The 13,635-nt window shown below is 39.8% G+C and overlaps 1 protein-coding gene across 3 annotated transcripts in view; it reads left to right on the forward strand.

The window, feature by feature from the left end:
* The first annotated feature begins 1,648 nt into the window (after positions 1-1,648).
* GNPTAB (N-acetylglucosamine-1-phosphate transferase subunits alpha and beta) overlaps positions 1,649-13,635 on the forward strand; it is a 40,058-nt gene continuing 28,071 nt past the window's right edge. For 2 of the 3 annotated variants that reach the window (XM_085228219.1, XM_085228213.1), the window contains exons 1-6: positions 1,650-1,926; positions 5,797-5,882; positions 9,635-9,754; positions 11,565-11,606; positions 12,468-12,673; positions 13,314-13,378. In XM_085228219.1, the coding sequence (XP_085084345.1) occupies positions 1,810-1,926; positions 5,797-5,882; positions 9,635-9,754; positions 11,565-11,606; positions 12,468-12,673; positions 13,314-13,378 (636 nt within the window). In that variant the 5' untranslated portion in view covers positions 1,650-1,809. Of the gene's footprint in view, positions 1,927-5,796; positions 5,883-9,634; positions 9,755-11,564; positions 11,607-12,467; positions 12,674-13,313; positions 13,379-13,635 lie in introns of all 3 variants that reach the window. The other variant, XM_085228206.1, reaches the window with a different exon arrangement.

The raw sequence follows: 13,635 nt of genomic DNA on the forward strand, positions 1-13,635 counted from the left end.
TTGGACAAAAATAACAAGATAGTCACCTGGACAACTATCTAAGCAATAAATTAAATAAAATGTGAAAAAGAATTTGACCCAAGCCATTCCCCTTTAAAAACATGCTAATATAGCCAGATTAAATGTTGTAAGGTCCCTAACCTGATGACTGTTTTTTTAATGTGGACGGATTTCCTAGTTTCTTTTTATTATTACTATTCATTTTTCCTCTTCTATTTTTTTTTCTTTTTATCTTTTTCTTTCTATTTCATGTGGAGGCATCACTGAATTCAGCTTAAGTTACATTCTGATCTTCATTAATATAATGTGAACATACTGAACTCTTTTAGTGCCTTATCAGAAGGCAAGAACTGATTGTTCCTTTTTTTGGGGGGGGGGGATTCACTTCAATTTAGATGCATATTACTTGAACATGAGTATTTTACAAAGACTTGACTTTGATGTTCTGTCTCCTGGCTTGATATCTTAAGCACATTTTATTCAATTTCTGTATTTATGTCCTTATTATTGATCAGAATGAATATTTTTGTTTTCATAACCAGCACACATGGCTGAATTCTCAAGGAAAACATCAGTTTGCTCACCCAAAACCCAGACTATCACTCCCACTGCTGCCGTAATGCTGCAGTCAGTGTCAGTGAGGTGTTCCCTACCAGTAAAAATAGCTCTGTGCTTGAACTGGTGGTAGAGGTGAGGGAAGTACCAGCAAGTCACTAAAGATTACTTTCCTCCAGGGCAATATTTCAGCACATTGAGAAAAGACCACACTTATGAGGAGAAAATGTTGGCAGTGCAACATGGCAATGAAATCTTGGAATTGGAAGCTTCTTCATATTGACACTGAAAGAGTGAGTTACCATGGAGGGCACAATATATTTAATAAACTTTATAACATGCAATAAGGATGTGGTGCACAGCACTACGTGGTGACCTATCAAGCTCTGAATGTACCTTTCCAATAAAACATTGAGGCTCTGGACTGTCTGGAGAAGGGCAATGGAGCTGTGAGGGGTCTGGAGCACAAGTCTTATGAGAAAATGCTGAAGGAGCTGGGGTTGTTCAGTCTGAAGAAGAGGAGGCTCAGGAGAGACCTCATAGCTCTCTACGGTGGCCTGAAATGAGGATGCGGTGAGATGGGGGTTGGCCTCTTCTGCCAGGTAGCAGTGATAAGACAGAGGTAATGACATTAAGTTGAGTCAGAGGAGTTACAGGTTGGATATGAGGAAACATTTCTTGTCAGAAAGAGCGGTGCTGCAGTGGCACAGGCTGCCCAGGGAGGTGGTGCAGTCACCATCCCTGGAGGTGTTTCAGAACCGTGTGGAGGTGGCACTGAGGGACGTGGGCAGTGGGCATGGGGCTGACAGGTTAATGGTTGAGGTAGATGATCTTAGTGGTCTTTTCCAACCTCTATGACACTATGACAGCATCCTGAGGAATTATAGCTGCGTGCAGTCCTCCCACAGCACAGCCACGTAAACACACCAGGACAAACTTCTGGAAACGGTCAGGCGCTGTTAGTGTGGGCAGGGCAAAATAGGAGTCTCGTGAATGCCGATTGCTTCTCCTTCCTTAGCTCTGGTGACCGTAAGTGCTGATGAACGTTTGTCAGCGGTGATCCCTGCTCCGCTCGCCCGATCCCGCCGCCAGGTGGTGCCGTAGCGCTGCCGGAAGCGGTGCGGGACCATCGGCGGCGGCGGGACCCGCCCGCCCGGCCCGGCGCATGGCAGCGCGCTGAGGCGGGCCGCGCCGGGCCGCACCGCGCAGGGCCGCGCCTGGCCGGGTGGCTGCGGCGGCGGCGGCCGGCGGGCCATGCTGCTAAAGCTCCTGCAGCGCCAGACCTATACCTGCCTGTCTCACCGCTATGGGCCCTGCCTCTGCCTCGGTGGCCTCGTCCTCATGATCGTCTCCGCCCTGCAGTTCGGGGAGGTCAGTACGGCGTGGCAGCCCCTTCCCGCGTTCCCTTCCCCCGTGCGGCTGGGCTGGCTGCGCGCTGCAGCTCCTTCGGGCTGGGCGCCGCCTCCGGGGAAGCGGGGTCTCCATGGGGAGTGTGCTATGCCCCGTGCTCCGAGGTTGTTTGGAGCGGCAGCGGTGGAAGGGAAAAGCGGATGCAGCTGCTGGGGGCTGTCCGTCCCCGCGCCCGGTTTGAGCTGCTCTCACTTGTTGGCGCTGCTGGGTGCGAAATCCGCCCTCGCGGAGTCGTGCCGCTCCCCGGCCGCTTCCAGCAGCAATGCGAGTTTTGAATGACCCGGACGAGGTTGTTAGAGGCTTGCTCCGGCACAGAGGAGCTGGGAATAGGCTGTGCGCCCCAGGTGTGTGCTGTCGTGACCTGTGCTACTGTTTGCACTGCCCTCGGGGGGTTTGTCAGTGCTGTTATTCTGGTTTTGAACGGGCTGATGGGGCTCTTCCACAGCCTTCACGTGGTAACCAGGAGCGACGAGGTCTTTCTCCCTTTTTAAGATTAAGGAGTTAAATACAGCCTGCTCTGGGCTGTGTTACACCGCTTGCTATTCAGTACAATTTTGTAAGCGATGGGATGCAGCTTACTTGGTCAGTGTCACATGCAAGCAGGCTGGTATTTCCTGATTCCGAGGTTTCTGAAGGCACGTTCTCTCGTTGTTGTGTGTTCGTTGGGTTCTCCTTTTTATCACCCGCTTCGTTTTGATCCTCTCTTTCACACAAGAAAAGAGAAGAGCCACGGATGGTGTTATCTGAAAGTCTGCAGTGGCACACAGTTAGAAGTTCAGTTTCAGTCAGAACTTGCAGTTTTGTCTGGCCGTGCTCCCTGCCTGCCGTCTTGCAGCCTTCAGAAATTCCTGAAACGCTTTGAAACCAGGAGTGAGTTAATGATGTGATACTTTCAGCCATCCATTTGTTTATAATTGTCAAATTGATCTTGAAGCTGATTGAGGTATATCTCTCGGTGCTGTTAAACTGCGAATAAGCTTTTGATTTTCTTTAGAATGAGGACTTCAGACAAGCTGTCGTTTCTGAGAACCGCTTCAGTCCTTCTCCAAGTTATGTCTGATTTTGCTGAGTATCAAACCCACTAATTAGATGTTTTCCTACCAAATCTTAGCTTTCTACTTCCAGCCGTGTTACTATCAGAACTATTCTGAAATCTTAGGTACTATTTAGGCAGCAAAGAAATCACTGGCAAATACATGTAAGTGTACATAAATTTTCAAAACTGTAAGTTAAGAAAAAAAAGCCAGCTTACCAGAGTTCTTCTAATGGGACTCTACAAATGCACTCCTATTCCTGTCTCCCCAAAATAACAAACCAAACATTGGCACAAATACAAAAACAAATCGAACAAACAAACCCACAATCTCTTTTGTTGCCATTTTTAATAAAAAAAAAAAGTAAGAGATGTTTGCATGCATTTTGCTATTTATGTTTTAAAACGTTCCTCTTTTGGCAAATAGTGGTAGTTAAAGGATTCGGTAGATTGAGCTTCTGAGAATAAAACACTATTAGACCTCTTCTGGTAACCACACTAAGAATAGAAAGCATTTCTGTTCTTTAGTACGGTCTGCTAGGCAGTAGCTACTACAATATATGTAAGAATTTTATGCATGAAACCAAGACATCTTTCTAGTAATTATCAGATGAACTTTTTTTAACGTTCTGTAGGACTTCTCAAGTAATATGTTTCAGACCCTGTTATCTGACCAGAGTTTGCAGTTCCTTTTTTTTCCTGCTGCACTCTCAGAATCAGTTTTCTTGTTCCAGTGAGCAGAACTAGATCTTGCTTGTTTGGTGTCACACTGATATTTGTGTGAGTACTGACATAAAAGTAAATGATGACAGCAAAAACAGTGAAATTGGGAATAATATCCTAACAGCCTCAAAGATGAAAAAGAGCATCATTTCAAGAAAAAGGTTAGCCCAGGGAAATAACAGTGCATTTAAGCATGATTTAGGAGCTACAGCGTACAGGATAGCCAGGCCTCAGCCAATGCTGTAGCCTGGTCATAAGTTAAACTTTGGAGTTTCAGGACAGTTTGCCTACAAACAACTTGTAGCTGACCTTCCATTGATCACTCAGCCTTGTAAAATGCTTTTCAGATGGAACAAGGGAGTCATTGTTATCACACAGCTGATACAGTATCTCCTGATTGGAGGTATCTTCATTTTTATTTTTTTATTTTTTTGTGATGTTATTCCTTAGTGGTTTTATTTATCTGTATGTAAAGTTGAAGCAAAAAGGCCTTCAGGTGCTAACACAGTGCAAAGCAAACAGTAGAGAAAAAGAATGTATCAGATGGGAAATATGTAACATCTTAATAGACGTCTATCTAAAGAGAGCTGCTATGTATAGTTGCACGAATAGGGAAGATAAATGTTGGAATGGTTAATGTCACTCTAGTGGAGAGCAGTACAACAAAACATTATTTTACTCAAATACTTCTGTACTTCTTCCTGGAGCAGGTCAGTGTGCGTCAATTCATAATTAACCATAATTGCATATGTTTATGTCTAGATAGCTTTCGGTGTATGTGGTTTTAAACTAATTATTTGGCAAAAGGACATAGTGACTTGAGTGTGAAGAAGTGTAATAATGTTTTCAGTACTTAAGGAAGTAGATATTTTTGCTCAACTTGCAAATCACGTGTCCTTTGTCTAGGAGGAATGAGATTGTACAGTTGTGATTCAAGTTAGACTGTGTGCAGCTTAGGAAATAGTTTTGATTGTCACTGACACATGATGAGGCTTCCCTGTCCTGTGTATGCTTTAGAACTCTTTAATTTACTTCAGCAAGCGTAAGGGTATAGAGACTCGTCTTCTTAAAATGGAGGGATGTAGCCTCAAAAATCATGGGTTTCAGTGCTATTTTAGAGAAATAGTGTGTTTCATAGTTGCCACAAGAAATAAGGAGTAGTGCTACTTGAATCTAGGCAAGTACTGAAAAGTAACACTATAATCTGATGGTGTCCCATCCCCCCCTCAGTACATGTAGGTACATTATCAGATAAAATAAACCCCTACCCTTTTATCTCTTGTAAACATTGTGAGATGATACTGTAGTTTTTAAAGTTAATCTTCTGCTGCAAAAGATATCGTAGTAAGTTTGTTTCAGAGTAAAATATTTATTTTTTAAATTTATCTATTTTTTAATCTCAAAGTAGTGGTCCATCTCCGTGACAGCTCACTGCAGGGCTGGGTGAAATCCAGTGTCAAGTTAAAGGGGGGGCAGAAACACAGGGGAAGGGAAGTTTGCAGCCCACAGAAACAATGAGCTGCTGCATGAGCTGGGCTGCCGTGTAAGCCATCACCTGCATTGGGAAGCAGCGACTGACTTTGTACCTGGGTTAATCTGCATAATTTGATGTGTCCTGGCCTGACTGTTTGTTTTCAAAGGTCAAATTTCAGAGGTATGAGAATAGAAAGGAGGACCATGAAATTTGTGCAAGGGGAGGAGGTGACTCTTGCTTGCTTTGAATCATATTTGCTTTAAGATCTCAGTTTTGAGAAGTTGCTGTGTTTTGAAATGGTAAGAGGCAAGGGGGAGGTGATCAAAACAAATAGTAACTTAAAAACTACATCCGAAAAACATGAAGCCCTTCCTTGCAGGAGTAAAAACTGAGCTTGTTTAAATCAAGCGTGCTGTAAGTTCTGCACCTGATTTGTCTCAATATAATAACTTAAGTTGGGTTCATTTCTGGTCACATGTGCATTAATATAGAGATCAGCTTGAATGAAATCGGTGATGCTTGAGCATTTCAGAAATAAGTGCCCAATTTTAGAAGTCGGTGATGTATAGTTGTATAGTTGCTTTTATTTTTTTCTTTACAGGTTGTGTTGGAGTGGAGTAGAGATCAGTATCATGTTATGTTTGATTCATACAGAGACAACGTTGCGGGCAAATCGTTTCAGAATCGGTGAGCTTTATTTGCAGTTGAAATATTGCATGTTTTACTGTTGAATGATTTCTCAAATATTTAAATCAAATATTCTAGATAAAGTAAGTAACTGTTGAGTATGACTTTTTTGTATGAGTAGTTGTATGAGTAATGAATTACTAACATAGATGTTCCAAAATTGTGAGTTAGTGCTTAATATCCCATTGTGAAAGTCTGGAATTTGGAATTTCTAATCATAGATACATAAATCTTAAATACATTTAATTCATCAGTCTGTAAGGAAACAACGAAATGACAATAATGTTAACAGTGAAGGGGAAATATGATATATTTTCCATATTAAGATAGGAACTTATTTTGAGTTTTCCATGACGTCTCAAAAAAGGGATATTATTTAGTAGAAAAGTCACAAAGCTAACAAGAAGCAGCATTTTAAAGCTGAACACATTGAAGTCACCCACAGCAAATTGGAAACCAAGTCAGATGGGTCATTTGCTTCAGTTTTGCTAACTGCTGAGTAGCTTCTTGTGGTTTCTGAGTTTGTGTGTGAGTAGTCATGGGATCTATTGCTCAGGAAGTCAGTGGACTGTGAATTGGTAGGTGGAAGAAGCTACTAACAAGTTGTCATCTGAATCTTGAAGCACTGATATACTTGACTGGAAAAAGCCCTGAAAGCAGATGTTTAATTTGCATTGAGGTTTGTTGAATCATGGGACAGCAGAAATGATCAGATCAGTTTGTCATGCTTGAGTGGGTGGGTGCAGGATAATTCCTTAAATGTGTGTTACATTATGTTTGTGAACACTATTCACTTCTATAATCTCATCTGACTTCCCTCCCCTAATTTCCAAAGAAAGGCAGATGAAGACAGAGTGATACAACTCGTACAGATCATTAGCTTAGTTTATACAACTTTCTGCAGAGTTGAAGTGAAAGTGTGATTGTTTTTGTCTGTACTAAAATGCTGACTTTGTGCTAATTAATTAATGTTTTTATAAGATTGTACCGTCATGGTGTAGAAATAGTTAAGTTCCATTTCTAGGGTGTATTGTTATATTTCAATTTTGGATTGATTCCTTAGTCAGCTTTCACAGAAGTCAACTCTTACAGTGGAGAGCTTGAGGGCGTAGTTGGACTATACTTGTTTTTAAAAGAGGTTCAGCAAGGATTGAGATCACAATATGGTGGCCTGGGAGAGATCCAGAGGCTGCTGTACTCTTTGCAACTGCGGACACTGAGACAATGAAGCTTTGTCTTCTGGCTCTAATCTCTGCTGCAGGCATGGCTCTCCTACATATGCAAACATCACTGGGATGGAAAATGTGTCCTGGCAGGTGCACAGACCTGCAGACAGACACAGTGAGTCTCCTGTTCCTACAGCAAGAGGTGACAGCTCTGGCTTCATCTTCAGATCCTAGTCATGCTTTTTGATTTGTGAAGTAGGGACATTTTTGGAAAGGGCAAATGTAAGGGATGATCTGAAAAAGATAAAAATCCTCGAAGTCTCAATGCTTTTTTTTTTTTTTTTTTTTTTTAGAAGCATTGAAATAAATCAGAAAGCTTTGAGAAGATGAATTCGTTGCACTGTTACTGATCCTACCTGGCAGTAGTGTTAATTAGGAGCAAGAAATTAATTGTGTATGTTTTTTATTATAATGTTTCATAGCCACTAGTTTTCTCAAAAATGTATGCTAATTTCATTTTAAAATGCATTAAGAAATTTTTTCTAAGTATTCAGAGAAATTGTAAACAAATAAGCTAATGGATCTGCAAGCAAATCACTTGTTTTGGTAGCTTTTTAAAAATGATCTCTATAGCCATTGCTAATGAAGAATGAACTTGCCACACAAGGGTTAATTCAGAGCTGTTATTCAGTGCTGCCAATTGAGTGTAGAGAATTACATAGTTATATTTGCTATTGTACAGAAATATGCTATTAGCAAATGATAAGTTGGGAAGGGCTTCCCAGGTGTGTAAATAGTGCTAAAATTGCCTCATACCATAGAACAAGTTGGAATTCAGTCTTTCCTTTTCCACATTTTATGTTCTTAAGTGAAGCCTGCGTAAATAAACTCCACACTTTGCCCAGAAGACTGAGGGTTGTGCACTTTTGAAGTCAGCTGACTTAAGTCAGGTGCTTCCATCTGAAATGCTCCTCCTAGCTGTAGAAGTCAAGGCATTGACAAGCCAATAGTAAAATTGATCACAACAAATGCAGAAAAGCTGAAGGAGCTCCTGCCATTGAATTTCTGCTGCTAGACAAAATCCATGCGGATCTGTGCCGGTTAATGAACCAGAGGCTGTTCTGTCTGCTCTTGCTGGATATTCAGATTATCTTTAGAATGGCCCTTCAGCATCCTTTAGGTATCATAGAAGCCTTAAAGTTGGAAGGGACCTCTGAAGGCCATCTAATCCAGCTCTCCTGAAATGAACAGGGACATCCCAGCTAGATCAGGTTGCCCAGGGCCTGATTTGGTCTGATCCACCCTTGCCTTGAAAGTCTCCAGGGACACGGCATTAACCACATCTCTGGGCAACATGTTCTTCACCACCCTCACTGTAAAAGATTTTTCCTTTTTATCTAACCTAAAGCTTCCCTCATGGAGCTTGAAAATCAGAGGGAAGATGGAAGAGATGCTCACCGTGTCTCACTTTGCACGTTGTCTGAAGGGTGCACTAAGTGGGAAGGAACACCTTTCTTGGGTACTTCATTGCTTGGTCCTGTAGATCTTAGCGTTGGAACACTTGTTTGCTTGCTATCCAAATGCTGCTTTTCTCCTAGCTACGTTTTCACTTATCTTGCATATTTCATGGAAACAAAGACATCAGAGCGAGATTAAATTCTGAGGGTCTAAACTTATTAAGTACAACTTAATATGCTTGGCAAGCAACTGGACTGTTGCATTTTGCTGAAGTCTGCAAAGACCATCTACAGTTTAGGAAGATATTAGTGAGTAGCTTGATACTGAAACTTCTGAGCTTACAGTTGGGGCTGTTGTGTGGGACTGAAGGGTTTGTCTCTGGCAGCAGCCTGGAGCACCTGCAGAAACAAAGGTGTGGGCCTCAGAGTGGAGATAACCATCAACAAATAGAAGAAAGGGACTCAGAAACCTTTCTTTGCTGCTTCTGCATTAAGTATGCTGGGACAACTGTAAGCAGTCAGCTACAATTTCACAGTATTAAATTGTGTCAGGCATAGATTTGATTGCTGTTTCTGGTGTCTGAAGTGGTACAGCCTGCTGAGGTTGTTAGCTGGTGAAATCCCAAGTAGGAAATCTAAAAGGTATTCTAAGATAAAGACATGGTCCTTCTGAGATCTTACTCCCTCTGGGAAATTACCTGACACCACAAATGATTTAAGACTTTATACTTCATGCTGTCCTGTCTAATTTTAGCAGCTGGTGCATTAAGGATGTGCCTTAATGACGCTGGTACTGGCTTGTGAAATATTTCATGGGCTGTTGGGAGTTGGGTTATAGGTTAACATGTCATGCTCTAGATTTCAATAAATTTCAGATTTCTTTAGTTATTGAATTGTTATGCCTGCTCTATATCCTTTTTAGATTTTGTCTGGCCTGTTTTGCCAAAGGCTTGTTTATAATTGAGGGGTGATATATATATAGCTGAAGGGAAACTTTTTTTCTTCGTCTTGTTTGCAGCTCAGACACGAAGTAATTTTGTTGTTTGACAGAAACTGCTATTGTAGGATGTCACAGACGCTTGTAATGTAATATTAAACAGCTCATGTAGCTTTCATTTGAATTATGTAGGCTTTGTTTACCCATGCCAATTGATGTGGTATACACCTGGGTGAACGGCACAGATGTTGAACTGATCAAAGAACTGCAACAGGTCAGAGAACAGATGGAGGAAGAACAGAAAATAATGAGGTAATAATCATATGTATTTTTTTCACTCCTACTGAAAACAGCAATCTGATGTACTAGCCCTCTTTCTTTTTTCCCATGTTGCTCAAAGCAAGTTTTTCTTTGTTTTGATTATTCTCAAAACGTTATTGCAGTTCTACATTTAGCTGCAAAACAGTGCCTAATCAGGAAGCTGCTTAAAATACAGAGCATAATAATTTGAAGTAATTAAGGCTGTTTTATCTTGAATTTGTAAAATGCTATTCAGAAAACTGTGCTTTGTGTACAAGTCATTTTGTATTGATTTCTGTAACTGTTTGCAAATAATAAAGCAATCATAAAACTATACATTATATTTTTGCTTGCACCGGGCTTAATAAAATATATTTTTCTAAAGGCTCCTTCTTAAAATTAATTGGTTTGTAGTCTCCCAAACACAGAAACTGAGGAATATCATTCATACACATTAGAAACATATTTTTCAGCCTTCTAACTAAGGCAGTAAGGAGGAAGATGTAATGCTGCATTCAGATTGTTAGGCATTGTGCTACTCTGGCCTGTAAAACTACTGGTCTAAGGGCTTCAAATAATACATGACTTTGTGCTTAACAAAGACAGGCATCTCGCATTATCCCGTAACCATTGATTTAGTTCTTTATAGATAACTCTATGGTAATGTGTTCTGTTTGAACCAGAAAAATATTAAATGAAAGAACAAGGACATATTTTAAATGTTGAACATAGTATTTTAACTCAGAATAATCTGGAATTCACAAGTGAGTTTAAAGATGGATCTGATTTTTGGTGTGTTATGACTTGCAATTAGGTATCTTTCACGAATGAAGTTCCAGGACTCTGTTTTGCTACTTTCACAGTGAAATACATTGTTTAAACGTCTTAAAGGTAGACACAGTCTCTGTTCTGAAGAGATTTTGCATTTATTTTGCAAACATTTGGGCAAAGAGATGCTGTAGTTCCCTGTTTACTAAGAGAAAAACACACCTTGCGTTCCTCCACAACACTGATTTGGAAAGTTTGTATCAAACTCAGGAGTAAGGTTCAAGTCAGTATCAGCTTCAGCATCTAAAGGGACAGCCAGTTTCCCTTTCATGTATGGTGGTGGGTTTTTTTTCCCCCCGGTGTGTTACTGAATTGATTAGCACAGTTAGAAAAAGTTATTTATTGAAATCAAGGTAACTGCAGAAGACAAAGGCAAAGAATCTGCAAATCTCTGCTAATGAATATAAAGTACTGCAGACTTAAACTTAGTGAATTGCAACTTTTTTGTTGATCCACCTGAATCAAACTAGTCACTGTCCAGATGCTTTATTCTTCAGAAGGAGAGAGTAACTAGTGTGTGTGGGAGCTGTCCTTGTGATCACATTATTATGATGTTATTTTTTTGGCCTTCTACATGCATGTGGTCAGTGCATGGTAGAGCTTATCAGGACACACATGTTCACCAAAGCAATGAATTCAGTCTGGTTTCAGCTCACTTCAGCCTGTTTTATTATTGTTGTTTTTCCTATAAACAACAGTTTAATTAAATAATGTAGTAATAAGCCCTAAAAATCTTGTTGGCAGAGTGTCTATGCTGCAGCTCCCAGCACAGCCAAGAATTTTTTGAGTTCTGCTGCACATGGGTGAACAGTGAGGAAGCACATCAGCCTGTGTTCTCCTAAAGTAGGCCAGAGGCCAGGCCTTGGCACTTTTATGGCTGGGCTATCTGTGCTTTCGCAACATGTTCCTGACTCAATTAGAGCTCTGAAATTAGATTAAATTCTTTATAGTCAACTTGGTGTTATTTAATGTAGCTGTTTTAATTTTGTAATAGGGAAATCCTTGGAAAGAATGCAACAGAACCAACAAAGAAGAGGTAAGATGTTATTTTATTTTATTTTCATTTTTTGTTTTGGGTGTAAATTGAAATAAACTATGATCTACTCACTTTCAGCTGAAAGAAAAATGCTGGCAGGGGGTATTGTTTATTTTTCTACAGCCTGAGCATGCTTTCTTTCTATACAGTTCCAAGAAGTTGATAGCATGATAATATGTATGCTAAATAACAGTAATGTGATCATGACAAATATGAGCTACTTAGTTGGACAATTTCTGAAGTTCAAAAACCACATGCTTGTCATTGGCTAGACATAGTTCATATTCTGAGTGAGGATTGTTAATATATATATACTTGGAACTTTACAATTCAATAATACTAAGATTTTTTTTTTTTTTCCAACCATATCTTCACCTTCCATTTGCGTACATAGCACTGCAAGTACTTGTTTGTGAGGGGCCAAGGCTCTTGAGTCTGAGTGCTGCCAGGAAGTAGCAGGGCCTGCTCTGTCTCATTCTTCATTTGGCTTGGTTGTTCTGCTGTTTAGAGATCTTTATAAGGTCTTATCTGCTTTAAATCTCAGCAAACTTTGAAATCTGAAAAATCTTCAAAATTAAAAAAAAAAAAAAAAAAGAAAAGAAAAATACATAAGTGAGAAAAGAGGTATTTGGGGAAGGGGGCAAGAGATGGGAGAATGAGTTATGGGAATGCAGTAAACTGTCGCAGTGGGATGCATGTTTTCTGCAAAATAATCAGGCTCTTTAATTGTTCCCTCCTTCCTCCAACAAACTTCAGGAAATAATTGTTCAGATTTTACAAAACCATCTTTTGTTGCACCTGATATTGATTTGTTGTAAATTTTATATTGGTGTTAAATATACCTTTGTTATTTTTCTGTAGTGAGAAGCAACTGGAATGCTTGTTGACACACTGCATTAAAGTGCCAATGCTTGTTCTGGATCCTGCACTGTTGACCAACATCACGCTGAAAGACCTCCTGTCCATTCATCCTACTTTACAAGCTGCTAACAATATGTTCTTTGTAGCAAAACCAAAAAATCCTTCCACCAACGTGACAGTAATTGTTTTTGATAACCCTAAGGATGGTAAGAGTCTGTTTGTCAGATTCCATATGATTTTCCAGAGTTTTTATTTTGGTTTTCTTCCATTGCTGACTCTGCCACTAATTTTGTCTTTAGCAAGTCATTTAGTCTCTTCCCCTCAGTCTCATCCTCTAAATGATGACATCAGAGATAGTGGCTCTTACCTACCAGACAACTGATTATGAAAGATTAAACAGTTCTGTGCTTTAAAGTACTATTGCAAAAACAAACCTGTTATCTGAGGATCAGTGTTGCATTGATAATCTCACAAGACTGAGGATTAGATTTAGAAATGTTTTTTTAACTGCTGTAGTATATAGGCTGAATGTTGTGCAACACTTCTGCCCTTCCTTAAATGATTGCACACCTTAAGTTATCTGTATGTTCAACACACATAAGTAGGGTCTTAGAACAGGCATAGGCTTCTTATTTAAAGATGTAGTGCCCAATCCACTACCACCCACTTGCCCAAACTTACTAGTGTGTGTTTTATCACCAAGAATTATTTGCCAGGTATAAAGACAAATCTTCACTCCTTAAACATTCAACAGTTTTCAATTTGGGAAAATACATTTTAGTTACTGTTGTATAGAAAAAAAGTGACTTCCAGTTTTTGATTGCCAATGCATTTTATTTATCCTAGCTGAAGATGCCCATTCTGGAATGTTGAAAGACAACAGCAAGCATATAGTATGGAGGGGTTACTTGGTATGTACTTTCAAAAGTTGTTAATTCTTTTTGCTTTTGTGTATCTTAAACTTTGTGTGTTTTTAGAAAGTATTTCTGTGCTATTCTCTCTCCATAACTCACATATAGTAAAAAGTGAAAAATGTTTTAAAATTACCCTTATTTCAATTTTGCAGTTTAAGTTAAATGACAAACTATATGCTATTAAATCTATCAGCTGCTGAACGGTTAACAAATGATGTAAATTACTATAGATGTTTAAAAAAAGAAAACTGCCT

This window comes from Meleagris gallopavo, chromosome 1, assembly GCF_905368555.1.
Source record: "Meleagris gallopavo chromosome 1, MGAL_WU_HG_1.1, whole genome shotgun sequence".
In the NCBI taxonomy this organism is placed as follows: Eukaryota; Metazoa; Chordata; class Aves; order Galliformes; family Phasianidae; genus Meleagris; species Meleagris gallopavo.